At 41.7% G+C, this 14,441-nt stretch overlaps 1 protein-coding gene across 2 annotated transcripts in view; it reads left to right on the forward strand.

The window, feature by feature from the left end:
- The window catches only part of TBX15 (T-box transcription factor 15), a 122,454-nt gene that overhangs the window by 79,758 nt on the left and 28,255 nt on the right, over positions 1 to 14,441 (forward strand). For both annotated transcript variants that reach the window (XM_061121035.1, XM_061121034.1), the window contains exons 4-6: positions 137 to 308; positions 1,411 to 1,578; positions 12,763 to 12,827. In XM_061121035.1, coding sequence (XP_060977018.1) covers positions 137 to 308; positions 1,411 to 1,578; positions 12,763 to 12,827 — 405 coding nt within the window. The remainder of the gene's footprint in view (positions 1 to 136; positions 309 to 1,410; positions 1,579 to 12,762; positions 12,828 to 14,441) is intronic.

The raw sequence follows: 14,441 nt of genomic DNA on the forward strand, positions 1-14,441 counted from the left end.
TGTATTCTCTGTTGAATCCTCCCTCCTCCATTTTTTTTCTCATTTGTGTCTCCTCCCTCCTGTCCCTAATTGTTTCCCGGGTCTCTGCTCCTCCCCTGCATCTGTCTCTGAATTCTCTCTTCCCTCTCTGTCTCAGATATGTGTATCACAGCTCCAAGTGGATGGTGGCTGGCAACGCTGATTCCCCCGTGCCCCCAAGAGTTTATATCCACCCTGATTCTCTAGCTTCTGGAGATACTTGGATGAGACAGGTGGTCAGTTTTGACAAACTCAAGCTGACCAACAATGAATTGGATGATCAAGGACATGTGAGTCAAATAACCCCATCTCCTCTACCTTCCTCTTTCCCTTTTTTTGCTCTAGAACTGACTAGTCCCAGGCTGTTTCAAATGGGTAAAAAAGAATCTCTATGCTGTTTTGAGTCATTTTAAGTAATTAAGCAAGCATAAAAGCTTTTTTTTTTTCTTGTTAAATTACATTTGTTACAAATCTAACATTTAGCAACTGTCTGTTATGTATCAGGTTGTGTTTATCAGACAGAGTTCTTGTGCTCTAGGAACTCACTGTCAAGTCAAGACACTGTGTGTCAAGAAACACAGGATGAATTTCAAAATGCTGAGATAAATCACAACATTTAGTAGAGTAATTCCTATTATTCATATCATATAATTCATATTATCCTCCGAGGGCAATAAACTCAGAGAAACTGTTGTAGGGGCAGTTCTGGCTGATTGGTCAAGAAATTTATAAGTTTATGAGAGAAGACTAGGTCTTAAGGCTGGCCAGGTGTAATTGGTGCCCCTGATTTAATTTTGGCAGTTAACACACTGAATTTTCACTGAAAGCCAGAATCCACATTGGATGCTATGGAAGAAGACTGCAGAAGCTAAAATCATGGTTTCTATCTTTCGGGAAATGGTAACCTTCTGAGGAAGAGAGAACACCCATATACTCTTTGCTGTCACATAACATGAGAGGATGTCCATAAAATCCATAACAAAGGGCAAATGATGGCTTGTAAAATTTAAAGACAGATGAGCCCATGCTGAAGATGTGAAGCAGGAGGGAACAACAGTCACACAGCAGGGGTTCTGAGACCTTTTAGTGGAGTGGAGTCTACTGGTATCAGAACCAATTCACTCAGTAGTTATCCAAATGAAGAAGATACAGTGCACTCATCACCTATGATTGAGATGCTCTGCTACAGGGTTCTATGTGATGTGAAGCTCCGGTCACTTAGTCCTTCCAGCCATGGGCAAGTACACCGATTTCCAGTTCCCTGTACATCTCACCTCCAATCTGTGCTCTTCCTATAATGCTTTTATCCTGCTATTTGTTTGCATAAGAGCTAGAAGAGGTGTAGGGACCTTAGAGGCAACCCTGGAGTCATGTTTCCCCTTCTCATTTCAGATCATTCTTCACTCCATGCACAAATACCAGCCTCGAGTTCACGTGATTCGCAAGGATTTCAGCAGTGACCTTTCCCCCACCAAGCCCGTCCCCGTTGGGGATGGCGTGAAGACATTCAACTTTCCTGAGACAGTGTTCACCACTGTCACAGCCTATCAGAACCAGCAGGTAAGAGGCTGCCTTTGCAAGTCGCCTGCTGCAGCTGCCTTTAAAGGAGTTGATTCATGCTTTTGTAAGAACTGCTTAGTCCTTCTCCATGGCACTGAAATGCTGGGGTGAGAGCCGCCGGGCTGGTGGCGCACAGACAGCACTGGTGATGACAAGGCGGTAATGCCTGGTAGCAGCTGTCAGAGTCTAGATTTAGATCAGAGACGAGATCTTTGACCAAGAGGACCAAACCTCAGTCATTTTCAGGTCTCTCTGCACTCGTACCCATGTTTCATGATCTCTACTACATCCTGGCAAATGTTCCCCATCACTTGAAATTCCTGAGGTTTGATTCATTCTTTCCCTTTTATCCTCTCTGTGGAGCCCTCCATCAGGCTACATCAAAGTCATCGAGCCTCTCAGACTCTATGTCAGACTCACCACTCCCATTTATACTTTCAGACGAAGTTGGCATGTGCTCACCAGCCACACCCTAAGATCTGTATGATTTGATGTCAGTAATGTATTCATTCTGTTAATATTTATTGAGAACTTATAATATTCTAAGCTTAGCCGATTAAGGCTCATTTCTTAATCTCATTTCTCCCTAAGCAAAGAAGAGTTCAAGTTGAGTGAAAGACACATAAATACATAATGATAATACAGTGGAATAACAGAGATGTGGACAGGGTGTTTTTTTGTTTTGCTTTGGTTTGTTTTTGTTTTGTTTTGTTTGGTGTGGGAAATGAGGGAAGTTTTCCTGGAAGAACTGAAGCTTTTTCTATTGTTCAGACACACATAGGAATTAGCCAATTGGTGGGGGAGAGGAAGAGAGAGGCCAAGTCTAGGATTACTGCGGACATTTCTAAAAAACATTCTTTTTTTTTTTTGAAGAGAATAACTTGATGGATTTACAAGTTGTCTCACTTTATGCAGTTTTCTAAAAGTTGCATATGAATCTCATTTTGTAAGTTAGATTGCATTTCACATTTTGGTAAATTATCTAATTAATAGGATCCTACAGTGAATTCTTTTCCAAAGCAAAGATTTTTTTGCTTGTTTATTTTACTTGAAACTCTGCATACTTTTATTTTGGGCCTCCTTGGAACAAAATGGACTTATACTATAGAACTCAATACCTTTTATATTGGGCACTGTGCTCTAACAAAGAAAGAAACATTTATTTATTGAGGGCTTACTATGTGCCAGGCAGGTGAAGGTGTGTTACACAATCTTCAGTTCATATAGAAACTTTTTCTACCTTTGATAGTACATCCTGGTAAGATTCCTTGGATACTTTTTAGCTTAGGGGAATTTGATATACAACAATCCCGTAGTCATACAAAGGTTAAGTGCTGTATGGTTGTTGCACTTTCTCAGCAGCTGTAAAGTGTTCCCAACTTCAGACTTTCCTTTTAGATGCTGCATTTGATCTTAAGTAGAAGAGCTTTAGTTTGTGATGGGCGCTATTTAAAATTGCTTAAACTCTCTCAAACCCTCAGATAGTAAAATTGCAGAGACCATGGAGGGTTCTTACAAAAAACTTTAATAATCAAGATTTTTTAAGCTCTGATACAAGATAGAGCAGCAGTATCAACATGACTTTTGGAGCAGTTGGGACTTTGGGATTAATTGTATTACAGAAGAGGGGAAATATAAGTTCTTTGAATAATTGAACTTTTTCCAAGACTACACCAGCCACCATTTTAATCATTACTTCTCGTGCAGGTGGAGAGATGTGGCAATAAATATGGCTCTAGAATGTAGCTTGTAGAGCAAAGTAGAACACTGTTGAATGACCATCCCACTGCCTCACTGAGATCCATTCTAGAGGCCAGAAGAGTCAGTACTGTAACCCAAGCTAAAGCTAAAACTCTACAACTCACTGCGACAATGAAAGAAGACCAAGCATGAGCCTGAAATCTCTTTCAGTTCCTTTGCATTTCCTAGACAGTGTTCCAGCATCTGAATACATTCTACTCATATAAATAGACAATGTTCCAGCATCTGAGTACATTCTACTCATATAAATATTTTGCCTATATCTGGACTTGAAAAAGAAAGTGAAATTTGCTCAGTCGTGTCTGACTCTTTGTGACCCCATGGACTATAGCCTGCCTCGCTCCTCTGTCCATGGAACTCTCGAGGTCAGAATACTGGAATGGGTAGCCATTCCCTTCTCCAGGCGATTTCCCCAACCCAGGACTCAAACCTGAGTGTCCTGTATTGCAGGCAGATTCTTTACCAACTGAGGCACCAGGGAAGCCCACGTATGGACTTGAGTAGGGGCAGTGGTAGTTTGGTGGGGGTAGGATGCTATGACTCAGGTCATGGGATTTGGTAGTAGACATATCTGTTTGGTTTCTACCTTTTTATTGGCAAATTGTGTGACTGAGCAAGGTCACACAATTTGTGTTTTCCTCTCATCTTGTGTTTCCTGGCCTGAAAGTGTCCTGACCTCACCAGGACTAGATGAGGGGACGTGCATTGTCACTGACATAAACCTGGCATCTAATTAAGAGTAGTCAGCCTACATTGCTAAATGCCTGGGTCTGCACAGGCATGAAAGATAATGGAAAATAGAGGCAATCTTAAAGAATAAATTTCTTATTAAGGAGAGAGAGGATTCTTGGGGACTGGAGGAGGTACGTGGGCTCTCGAAGGAATTACATTCAATAGGTAACTGCTTTGATCTCTCTGTTCTCCTGTCACGTTGGTGAATTCATGATGTGCTGACATTCAAAATAGATGAGTCATACTCAATTCCACCCATTTTAAAATCCAGATAACAGCTTTTGCCTGTTTAACAAGCCTCCATTCCCTGGATAAATCAATAATCATGATTGTTTAACATTCCCTTGGCTGTGTAGATATGATTTAATATAACACAGTGCCTTCTAATAAAGCAAACTAACCTTGGGTCTCTCCCCCAGGAATCTAGAGGTCTGCATCCTGTAAGGCAGATCTGTTATGTACCAATAATTTTCAAACTTGTCATGAAGATGCTGGGTAGCATAAACTTTTCTCTTTTGTGAGTTGCATTCAGTGATTACTGTGTTTTTATTTCCTCAGTCTTCTAGATTGAGAACAAATAGTATCTTAAAGCAAAGTTGTTTACTTCATTTTTTTTTTTAAGGGAACGGTTAAGGAAGGCTATGAGTAAGGAAAGAGGAAAGAGTCAGGGATAGATTCTCATTGTTCTCGGGGACTTGTCTGGAGGAGCACATGGCAGGAAGGATAGTAGAAGGAATGGAATTGAAATGAACTGTACTGTTGTCCAGCCTTCCTAGGGAAAAGCAGTGCATTGTTCCACATACAGCAAAGGGCTAGATATTTGGAGACCTGGATTTTAGTCCTAAATTCTCCACTAGCTTCCTATGTCACTTTGAGCAAGTTGTTTTGTCTTTGGGGGCTTCAATGTGTTATTAAAATGTCATTTATTTTAAGAAATAGTGATGGCAGGAAGAGATAGTGGGGAGCTATTAATTCTCTTCATTTGGTATAATAAAAAATTGCAATATCAATATTGATTCTTCACATGGTGGAAGGGGAGGATTTAGAATTGACCTGTGACATTTTGAAGCCCCAAAACCATTAATTAGGAGGAAGGACCCTTCCATCTCCATGGTGGTGGTGGTTTAGTCACTAAGTAATATCTGACTCCTGCAACCCCATGGACTGTAACCCGCCAGACTCCTCTGTCCATGGGATTACCCAGGCAAGAATACTGGAGTGGGTTGCCATTTTCTCCTCCAGGGGATCTTCCCAGCCCAGGGATCGAACCTATGTCTCCTGCATTGCAGGCAGATTCTTTACCAACTGTGCCACCAGGGATGCCCTGAAACTGAAACCACTAATTAGAAGGAAAGACTCTTCCATCTCCATAATTCTAAGCTATTTGTAGTTCATGCAGCGCTGACTACATGCTTGGAACATGACTGAGTGGATAATTAGCCAACATACCTCTACTACCAGGTTCCTGATGTGTCTGTGATTCTGCTTCTTTGCATATAATTAGGAGTGGCATGTGAAGAAAGAGTTTCTATTCTCATGAAATAATTGATGCTTTTCTTGCCCATTCTTTCTACTCATCCTTGCTGACTGACACATAGACTCCCAGGGCTGCTAACATACTGAAGTTATTATTGCTATTATTTGCTCTTGGAGTGCCAACTTGGCAGGCCCATGGCAGAGAAGAAAGTACACAATGCCCAGACTCTCATTGAGGAGGACAAGGTGGTAGAAGTGGGAATAAAGGTAATTCTACCCTTAATGCTTTTTCTTGGAAGAAGCTGATGCCAATATATGTCCTCATGGAATTAGCAGGAAATCTCCATTGCAGAGTCTTTGTCCTCTCTAAGGGAAAAAGACCTTGATTTTTTTTGTCTCCAAATAGGAAACTAGATTTCAAAATGGTACAGCCCTGTCTTCCTCAGGTAACACAGTCTTATTTCTTGATGAGAATTGGCTACATGAACTGTATGGGAAGTCTGAAACCACAGCCAGGCCAGGTTTGTGTAAGCAAATCCAATAGGATTTCTGAGCCACTCATTATACCCTGAACTACTGAGCCAGTTTTGCCTTAACTTTGAAATGAAATTAGTATAGAATTTTTGTTCATATTGGATTAAAATTTTTTTATACTGATGGAATACTTTTCAAGCAATCTGGTAAAAACATAAGAATAAGTGTATGTTAATAAGGGAAGTCCCTTTGAGCCTTGGTCTGGTGAAATTATACTGAGGATATTCAGATTTTCTTTGTAGGTTGTGTTCTTTATGTCTATACTGTGCATGGTGAGGTATACCTGATTTATTAACTGCATCTATGTTACTAGGCAAAACAGTGAAGGAAAATGATTAAAATGAATAGTGGCAAGCCATAACCACCCCCTTATGTGCCATTGTCTTCAATAACTCAGACTACACAAATCAGTATAAGGTTATGGAAAGAAAATCAGTGAAGAAAAATGCTTCCATAACCTCTGTATTTTCCACATTGCCTCATTATCATTGGACCAAGTTTGAACACAACTGCTGTAGAATAGCTTTAGTTACAATGGAAGTTACTAATAGACCTTGTTCTGACGGGAAAGGCATTTAAGATTTTTGTCTGTAATCCCTATAGTGAAAGCAAATAGGATTGGCGGAGTTGTTTGGTCTATATTCTCTAAGGTTTATTATGGCTTTGAGACTGGTGATTTCTGTTTCACCAATGAATGAAATTCATTCACTCCCTCACTCTATGCATTCATTGAACACAAATAGCATGTCGCTGTATGCATGCTCAATCATGTCTGACTCTTTGCGACCCTGTGGACTGTAGCCCGCCAGGCTCCTCTGTCCATGGGATTATCCAGGCAAGAATACTGGAGTGGGTTGCCATTTCCTCCTCCAGGGGATCTTCCCAACCAGGGTTTGAACCCACATCTATATTTACGTATATTTATCTATAATATATAGATATATACTTTCCTCCCAAATCTCTATGGATGCTGTTGTAAATAGTAAAATGTATCTTTAATATTGTTGAAAATAAATTTCACTTTATTTAATTGTAACATGCACATTATAATGTTAGGCTAAGTGCAAATTTTGACTTACCACTACAATAGATGGGAGATAAACTAGCTATGAGCAAAAATATAAGAGAATTTATCAATTCTTCAATGTCCCTTTTAAATAATTGATTTATGTTAAAAAAAACAAATAAATTATATATAATTTGGAAAAAATAAAGAGAGTGTAGTTAAGAGAGTGGCAGAAGTACCCTATTTTGGAGGGGTAATCAAGGAAGACCTCTCTCAGGAGGTTAACATTTGGATTGAGACTTAGGGTGAGGAGTCAGTTATATGAAGAGTAGAAAAGAGAACATTTTAATCTGGGGGTAGAATAGGTTTCCCTGGTGGCTCAGATGGTAAAGAATCTGCCTGCAATGAGGGAGACCCGGGTTCAGTTCCTGGGTTGGGAAGATCCCCTGGAGAAGGGAGTGGCAATCCACTCCAGTATTCTTGCCTGGAGAATCCCATGGACAGAGGAGCCTGGTGGGCTACAGTCCACGGGGTCACAGAGTTGGACACGACTGGAATGACTAAATACAGCACAGAATGCATGTCAGGGGTCTGAGTGGGAAAGAGGTGGACACATTCCAACTCTGAGAGCAGCTCAGTTTGCCTGGAGCCTGTGGACCAGAGTTAGGGGAGGATGGAGAGGCAGGCAGGAACCAGGGCATGCTGACCCTGCAAGGCCAGGCAGAGCTTGGATTGAATTCTGAGTCCAGTGGTAAGCACTGGAGTGACATGGTCTGGCTGTGTGTTAACAAAGATCACTTTGGTTGCTGAGTGAAGAGAAGAGATTGGACAGGGACATAAGAGACATAGGTTCAATCCCTGGGTCAGGAAGATTCCTTGGAGGAGGGCATGGCAACCCACTTTAGTACTTTTGCCTAGGGAATTCCCATGGACAGAGGAGCCTAGTGGGCTACAGTCCATAGGATTGCAAAGAGTCAGACATGACTGAGGTGACTTAGCACACAAGAGTGGAAGAGGAGAGATTAGTTTGAAGGGTATTTAGGGTAGTTTAGTCAAAAGATAACAGTGACCTGGTCTAACTAAGATGGGGAGGCAGAGGTTGACCGTCCTATTTGATCATAGTAAATAAATAACATTAAGGGTACGGTTGATAATGAAGTATTCAAACGAGACTTCCCTGCTACTCCAGATGTACAGTGCATGGGCAGGGATGGGTGCCATGGGGTTTATGAGTCCTAATTGTGGTTTCTTGGGGGCCCCTGTGCTGTTCTCTGGTCCTCACTGGCTTCTGCTAGGGGTGTGGCCTGGGGCCAGGTCTGGGCTGGTCCTTGGGTTCCTTGTGTTGATATGCTCCACCAACAGGAGACCACTGAGCTTGTGCTTTGGTGTTCCTGCCTCAGTCAGGCCCCTCAGGCGTCCCTGGATAGCTCGGCTCCGCCTCAGGTTTCATCCAGGTCCTCTGGCTCTTGTCTGGACAGCAGCACCTCTGTGTCACGGTCAGCGTGCCTTCTCCTCTGAGTCCCTGACCCACTGTAGAGGGCCATGGAAGGCTCGGGAGCCCTAGCTCAGGCCTCTTCCTGTTGCATTCGTGCTAGTACAGCCTCCCCATGTGTGTGTGTGGAGGTGACCTGCCAGTGCGCCTCGGAGTCTCCCTAAGCCTGCCCCTGGATTTTAGTTTGAGCAGAGCTCACAAGCATGTGTAAACCTAACTGCTTGCCTTTCTTCTGTCTGTTACCTCTCTTCTCATGTCCCACTGGAGTAGAAAGGGAGGATTTTTTTTTTACTTCTTTGTCTACCTGATGAAAATTCATCTCATGTCACATCTTTCCTTCTGTAGGACAGCAAGCTGTCATTTGCATCCCTTTTTATACTGAATCTGGAGGAGGAAATGGCAACTTAACTCCAGTGTTCTTGCCTGGAGAATCCCATGGACAGAAAAGCCTGGTTGGCTATGGTCCATAGGGTTGCACAGAGTCAGACACAACTGAAGTGACTTAGCATTCACTATACTGAATCTACCAGGTGGCTCTTGATATGGGAACTATGGGATTATTGATGTTGTGAATACATTGATTTACTCCTCCAAAATATTGTCCATGTTACCCTTGATATTTGTGTGTGTGTGTGTGCTCAGTTGTGTCTGACGTTTTGAGACCCCATCAAGCTCCTTTGTCCATGGGATTGTCCAGGCAAGAATACTGGAGTGGGTTGCCATTTCTTCCCCCAGGGGATCTTCCTGACCCAGGGATAGAACCCACATCTCCTAAGTTGGCAGGCAGATTCTTTACCTCTGAACCACCTGGGAAACTCACCCTTGGTATTTGTAGGCATAGCCAAAGTTGTTGGCATAAGTATTAATCGGGGTCATAATTTGGTGTGGATAGCTAATATTGCTCTCTTCTGCCTACAGGGTAACTAAATGTCTGCAGGGTAGTAAAGGCTTTTCATGATGTGACCTGAGGTCAGCCTCTGTTTTCTCTCTCACGCTTCTCTTCTTGTACCCTGTGCTCTGGTCACATCAGACTCTTCAGTGTTTCTTAAAAATGTTTCATTCTGGAACTTCTCTGGTGGTCTGCTGGTTGAGAATCTGCCTTCCAATGCAGGGGATGTAGGTTCGGTTCCCAGTCGAGGAACTATGATCCCACATGCCACAGAGCAACTAAGTCTATGTGCAAGAACTGGAAAGTCCACACACCGCAACCAAGATCCCACATGATGCAACTGAGACCAATGCAGCCAAAACAAAATCTTTTTTCTTTCCCACTTCAATTCTATGACTTACATAAGAGCTTTCTTCTTAAATGCATCCCTTGTTCCTTTCTCCCATTTTTGCAGATTTCATTAAAATCCTATGCATCCTTCCCAACTTGGCTTACATGCTTCCTCTAAGGTGAAACCTGGGAGCCCTTCAGCTAGCTTGGCACAATTATTACTTCCTCTAAGCTCTTATGGCACTTTGCCTTTATTCAAAACCTTATAACTTTTTGTTTTATGTTGTAATCATTAATATATATATATGTATCTTCTCTTTTCTCCTTGATTATAAGCTTTATTGGGGAAGGCACAGATGATTCACAGGACTGACTGTCCACCACTCTGTGATTGCAACCTGTCACATGGCTTTGCACACAAATGTAACACAATGTGTATGCTCACTCATGTCTGATTCTTTGCAACCCCGTGGACTGTAACTCATCAGACTCCGGATGGGATTTCCCAGGCAATAACACTGGAGTGGGTTGTCATTTCCTTCTCCAGGGGATCTTCCTGACCCAGGGATCAAACCTGTGTCTCTTGCATCTCCTGCATTGGCAGGCGAATTCTTTACCGGTGCACCACCTATGAAACCCTTGATAATAAATGAATAATGAGTAGCACCATCACCCTCTTCATAAAACTCTGTAAATCCCACATTAAAAACTTTGAAAGAAGTAGAAGAGTGTTGTGTTTCCTAATATTTGGTGGCATTTGTCTATTAAATCTCCCTGCAGACCCCTTGGCCTGATATACAGGGAACTGTGGGAAACAGGTTTTCAACTGTTTCTCCCAGACCCATGAAATAGAATGTCATTATATTTACAGGGGTCTGTGCCCCCAAAACACAGCAGCGCAATCATATATCACAAGCCGCTATCATAAATGAGTCAGACAGGATAAGCCAACTTGAAAGAGAAAATAAAATATTATAACTCCAACTTGAAAAGAAAATATGGTGTGTGGTTTATTGCTATGGATTATGGAGGAAGAAAGAACTGATTTTAAGGCAAAAACAGAAAAGCAGTGACAGTCTTTAAAGTCAATACAGTATTCACAGGGCAGACACTAGACTTTAGAAAGCCAAAGCTTCAGGCTCCTGCTCTGGTCTATAAAATAGATGTAAAATTGCTTTTGCTTCATTATTAGTGCTACATTATTAGTGTGCCACTCTGAAGCAAGGAATGTTTAAGGGGAAAAAAATAAACTTTGGTACTTTCAAGTCAGAGTCTCTTTGACAGAATCTCACATTGTATTTTAAAGACCTTCAGACTGTGGCTTTAGGAAGTTCTGTTGTGACGAAGGGAGACAGAAAAGGGACCTGAAAGATTTGCAATGTAAGAAACACTGTTAGATGTCCTAGTGATAAGTTCTGCTGTGATCAGAAATGGGAAGATGTCCCTAAGTCTGTTCCCTATGTCTTCATCACCATTCCTTTCCTACAGATGGGCTCATCAGTACTGTTTTTCTAGATTCTGTATATATATGCATTACTATATGGTATTTGTATTTCTCTTTCTGACTTACTTCATTCTGTATAACAGGCTCTAGGTTTATCCACCTCAGTTCAACTGACTCAAATTCATTCTTTGACCACCTGGAGGGGTGGGATGGGAGGGGGACAGGAGGCTCAAGAGGGAGGGGATATATATATGATCATGACTGATTCGTGTTGTTGTAAAGCTGAAACCAACACAACATTGAACAGAAATTATCCTCCAATTAAAAAATAAATGAATGAATTTGAAAATACATTTTAAAAAATAAATGACTTTTTAAAAGGTTAAAAAAAAAGAAATGGGAAGATGATCTTAAAAATGAAATTTCCTTATTCCTAGAATTACCATTGAGGATGACTTTCCTCCTTTCCTGAGCTCCCTAGGCCCCACCTCTAAGTCTCTGTTGTTTGAATGTAATGAGTCATTAACATCCAGTTCAGACAGAAGATATCAAAATGCCTCCCATGACAGAGGTTAAAGGCAGAAACACAGGCGCACAGATGGAATTTGTTGGTCAGGCCTGTTCTGGTCTGAAGGTAATAGGGTAATATATACCAAAGCAGAATGGGGGGGGACGAAGATAGGATGAAGTTGAGGGGGATCTTGTGCTGAGTGGTGGTTGAAGCACATGACTCCTAAAGACCCATCCAACTTGGCTTACAGTTGCTTGCACTGGATTTGCTCAGCCTTATGAAGCAGCTTCTTTGTTTCTTTTGATTAACTTATGGGACTTAAGAAACTGGGTGAGATGCCCTGCATCCTGCCCCATCCCATCCCCCATTTCTAGATTTTTCTTTGGGTGCAGCCTTGACAAAAGTCTAGCTACTTTTTTGTGTTGTCTACAAGATCATTTTATGTCATATCAGATGAGCAATACACAAAGGCAGAAAAGGCACAGCTTAAGTGAAATGGGAAATGCAGGCAATTATTTGGTTCTGTCAGGCTGAGGCAGGTTGTCTGGTGGTCTAATTGCACCTGATTGGATTGACTGAATCCATTCATTCATTCTTCACTCACTTGCTCACTCATTCATTTACTCATTCATTCAACAAGTACTTTTCAGGTACTTCCTGTGTGTCTTGTATCTGACCATTGTCCGGTTTTCCATTTGGATACCTTTGTTTGTCTGGGCACATGATTTATCACCATTTGGGGGCAAGGAAGGTGAGCAGAAGAGAGTTTACAGAGTCACATACTGAGAATACCTTGGTTTCTAGGAAGAAGTGGGTCAGGTGGGTCAGACATCTGTGTGCCAGGCCCAAGTCCTATGTCAACTTCAATCTAAATCTCAAACTACAAGGAAGTTAAATAAAAATAACAGCTGTTGTTCACTGGGTGAGTTTTGTTAACTTTCTAGGAGCAACAGAAAAAGAAATCAGTTAATATAAATACAGTTCATCCTTTTTTTTTGTTTGTTTCCAGATCACCAGATTAAAAATTGACCGAAACCCTTTTGCTAAAGGATTCAGAGATTCTGGAAGAAACAGGTGAGCAAATTGGACAAGACTCACTGACCTTTCTTTTCTATGTGGCGTTATTTTCCCCACGCCCCACTGGTGGCTCTGACTCCTGCTTTTTGGAGAACATTTGCATGCTAGACTGACGCAGGCCAAGAGATATGGGTAGTTGTTCAAGAATCAAAAAGCTGCCTCCCAAAGGTTGAATTATTCAGTTCTTTGTAATTTGTGCTCGTGCTCAGTCATGTCTGACTGTGACCCCACAGACTGTAGCCTGCCAGGCTCCTCTGTCCATGAGATTGTCCAGGCAAGAATACTAGAGTGAGTTGCCATGCTCCCCATCCAGGAATTGAACTCCTGTCTCTTGCGTCTCCTGCATTGACAGGTAGCTGGCTTCTTTACTACTAGTGCAACCTGGGAAGCCCAGTTAGTGGACTAGCCCAAGGAAAATACCTTCCTGTTAATGACTCTTTAAAATAAGACAAAAGCCTTTGTTTTCGAAATGTAGCCAGTGAAGAATGGTTTCTATTCTATGCCCAATGGCCAAGTCAAGAACATGCTTGTCAGTTGTTTCCTATTGCCCCCTTTTAGGGGCTCTGCCTTGGCCTTCTTGAGAGCCTTGTTAGTGAAGAGGAGCACAAAATAAAAGCTGGCCTTTGATAAAGAAGCCTCTGTGGTGTTTAAGGTGTTTACTTGGGGTCCATGCACATTTCAGGGGTTCTGTGAGTTACCAGATAGTGAAAGAAAAGTTGTGAGTGGATGACCAGGTGTGCATTTTTCTAGGGAGAGGTCCATAGCTTTCTTCAAATTTTCAAAAAATATCTGTGTCCAAAAAGTTAAGAATTTCTGCTCTAGACATCACCATCTCTCTCCAGAGACCAATCCTGGTGACTTTAGGTATCCAGTTACTTTCTTTCCTTGTATCTTCAGCAGCATTTCATGTTTATTTTCTTCTTGGCATTCCAAAGAATGCTTTCTTTTTTTCTCCTTTTTCCCTTTGTTTTGTCTTCCCATTGGATTCCTTGTTTTTCAGAGGCATGACTTAGAAGAGAAAATTAGAATAGAGAGGGTGTATTGACCAGGATTAGAGCTTGCACTGGAAACTGGAGGCACACTTTAATCTTGAGATTAAGACCTTGTGTCTTGAAGCATATATCTCTGGTTAGAAAATTGTGATAACAGCTCAGTTCAAGTCCTGAGGTTCTCCTGTCTCCTCACTAGGCCAGATAGGATCTTGACACATCATTTGGCCTTGGCCTGTGTCTGCCTTAAGGCTGGTGAATATCTTACTGCTTAGGACAGACAAATGTCTGTCCTGAGTGATGGACTGTTCTTCTTTGTAAGAACTCCAGGAAAATAGAACTAGAGATCCTCATTAGCCCATGTCAGTGTCTTATTCATTAATTTCTTATAGCATGGAAATTCTTCATTATGTCGTATTAAAACCTGCAGGCTGTTTTCAATAATATCAGTAATTATAGTAGTTATCTGTGATTGAACACTACTGTGTTCCAGACTTTTTACTTACATTGTTTCTAATCTTTAAGGCAACCTGTTTGTTACCAATGAGGAAACAGGCTCAGAGAGCTTAAGCAGCTTTCCTAATGTCACACAGTAAATCTGGGAGTAGGGAAGATAACCCAA

This window comes from Dama dama, chromosome 20 (genome assembly GCF_033118175.1).
Source record: "Dama dama isolate Ldn47 chromosome 20, ASM3311817v1, whole genome shotgun sequence".
NCBI lineage: Eukaryota > Metazoa > Chordata > Mammalia > Artiodactyla > Cervidae > Dama > Dama dama.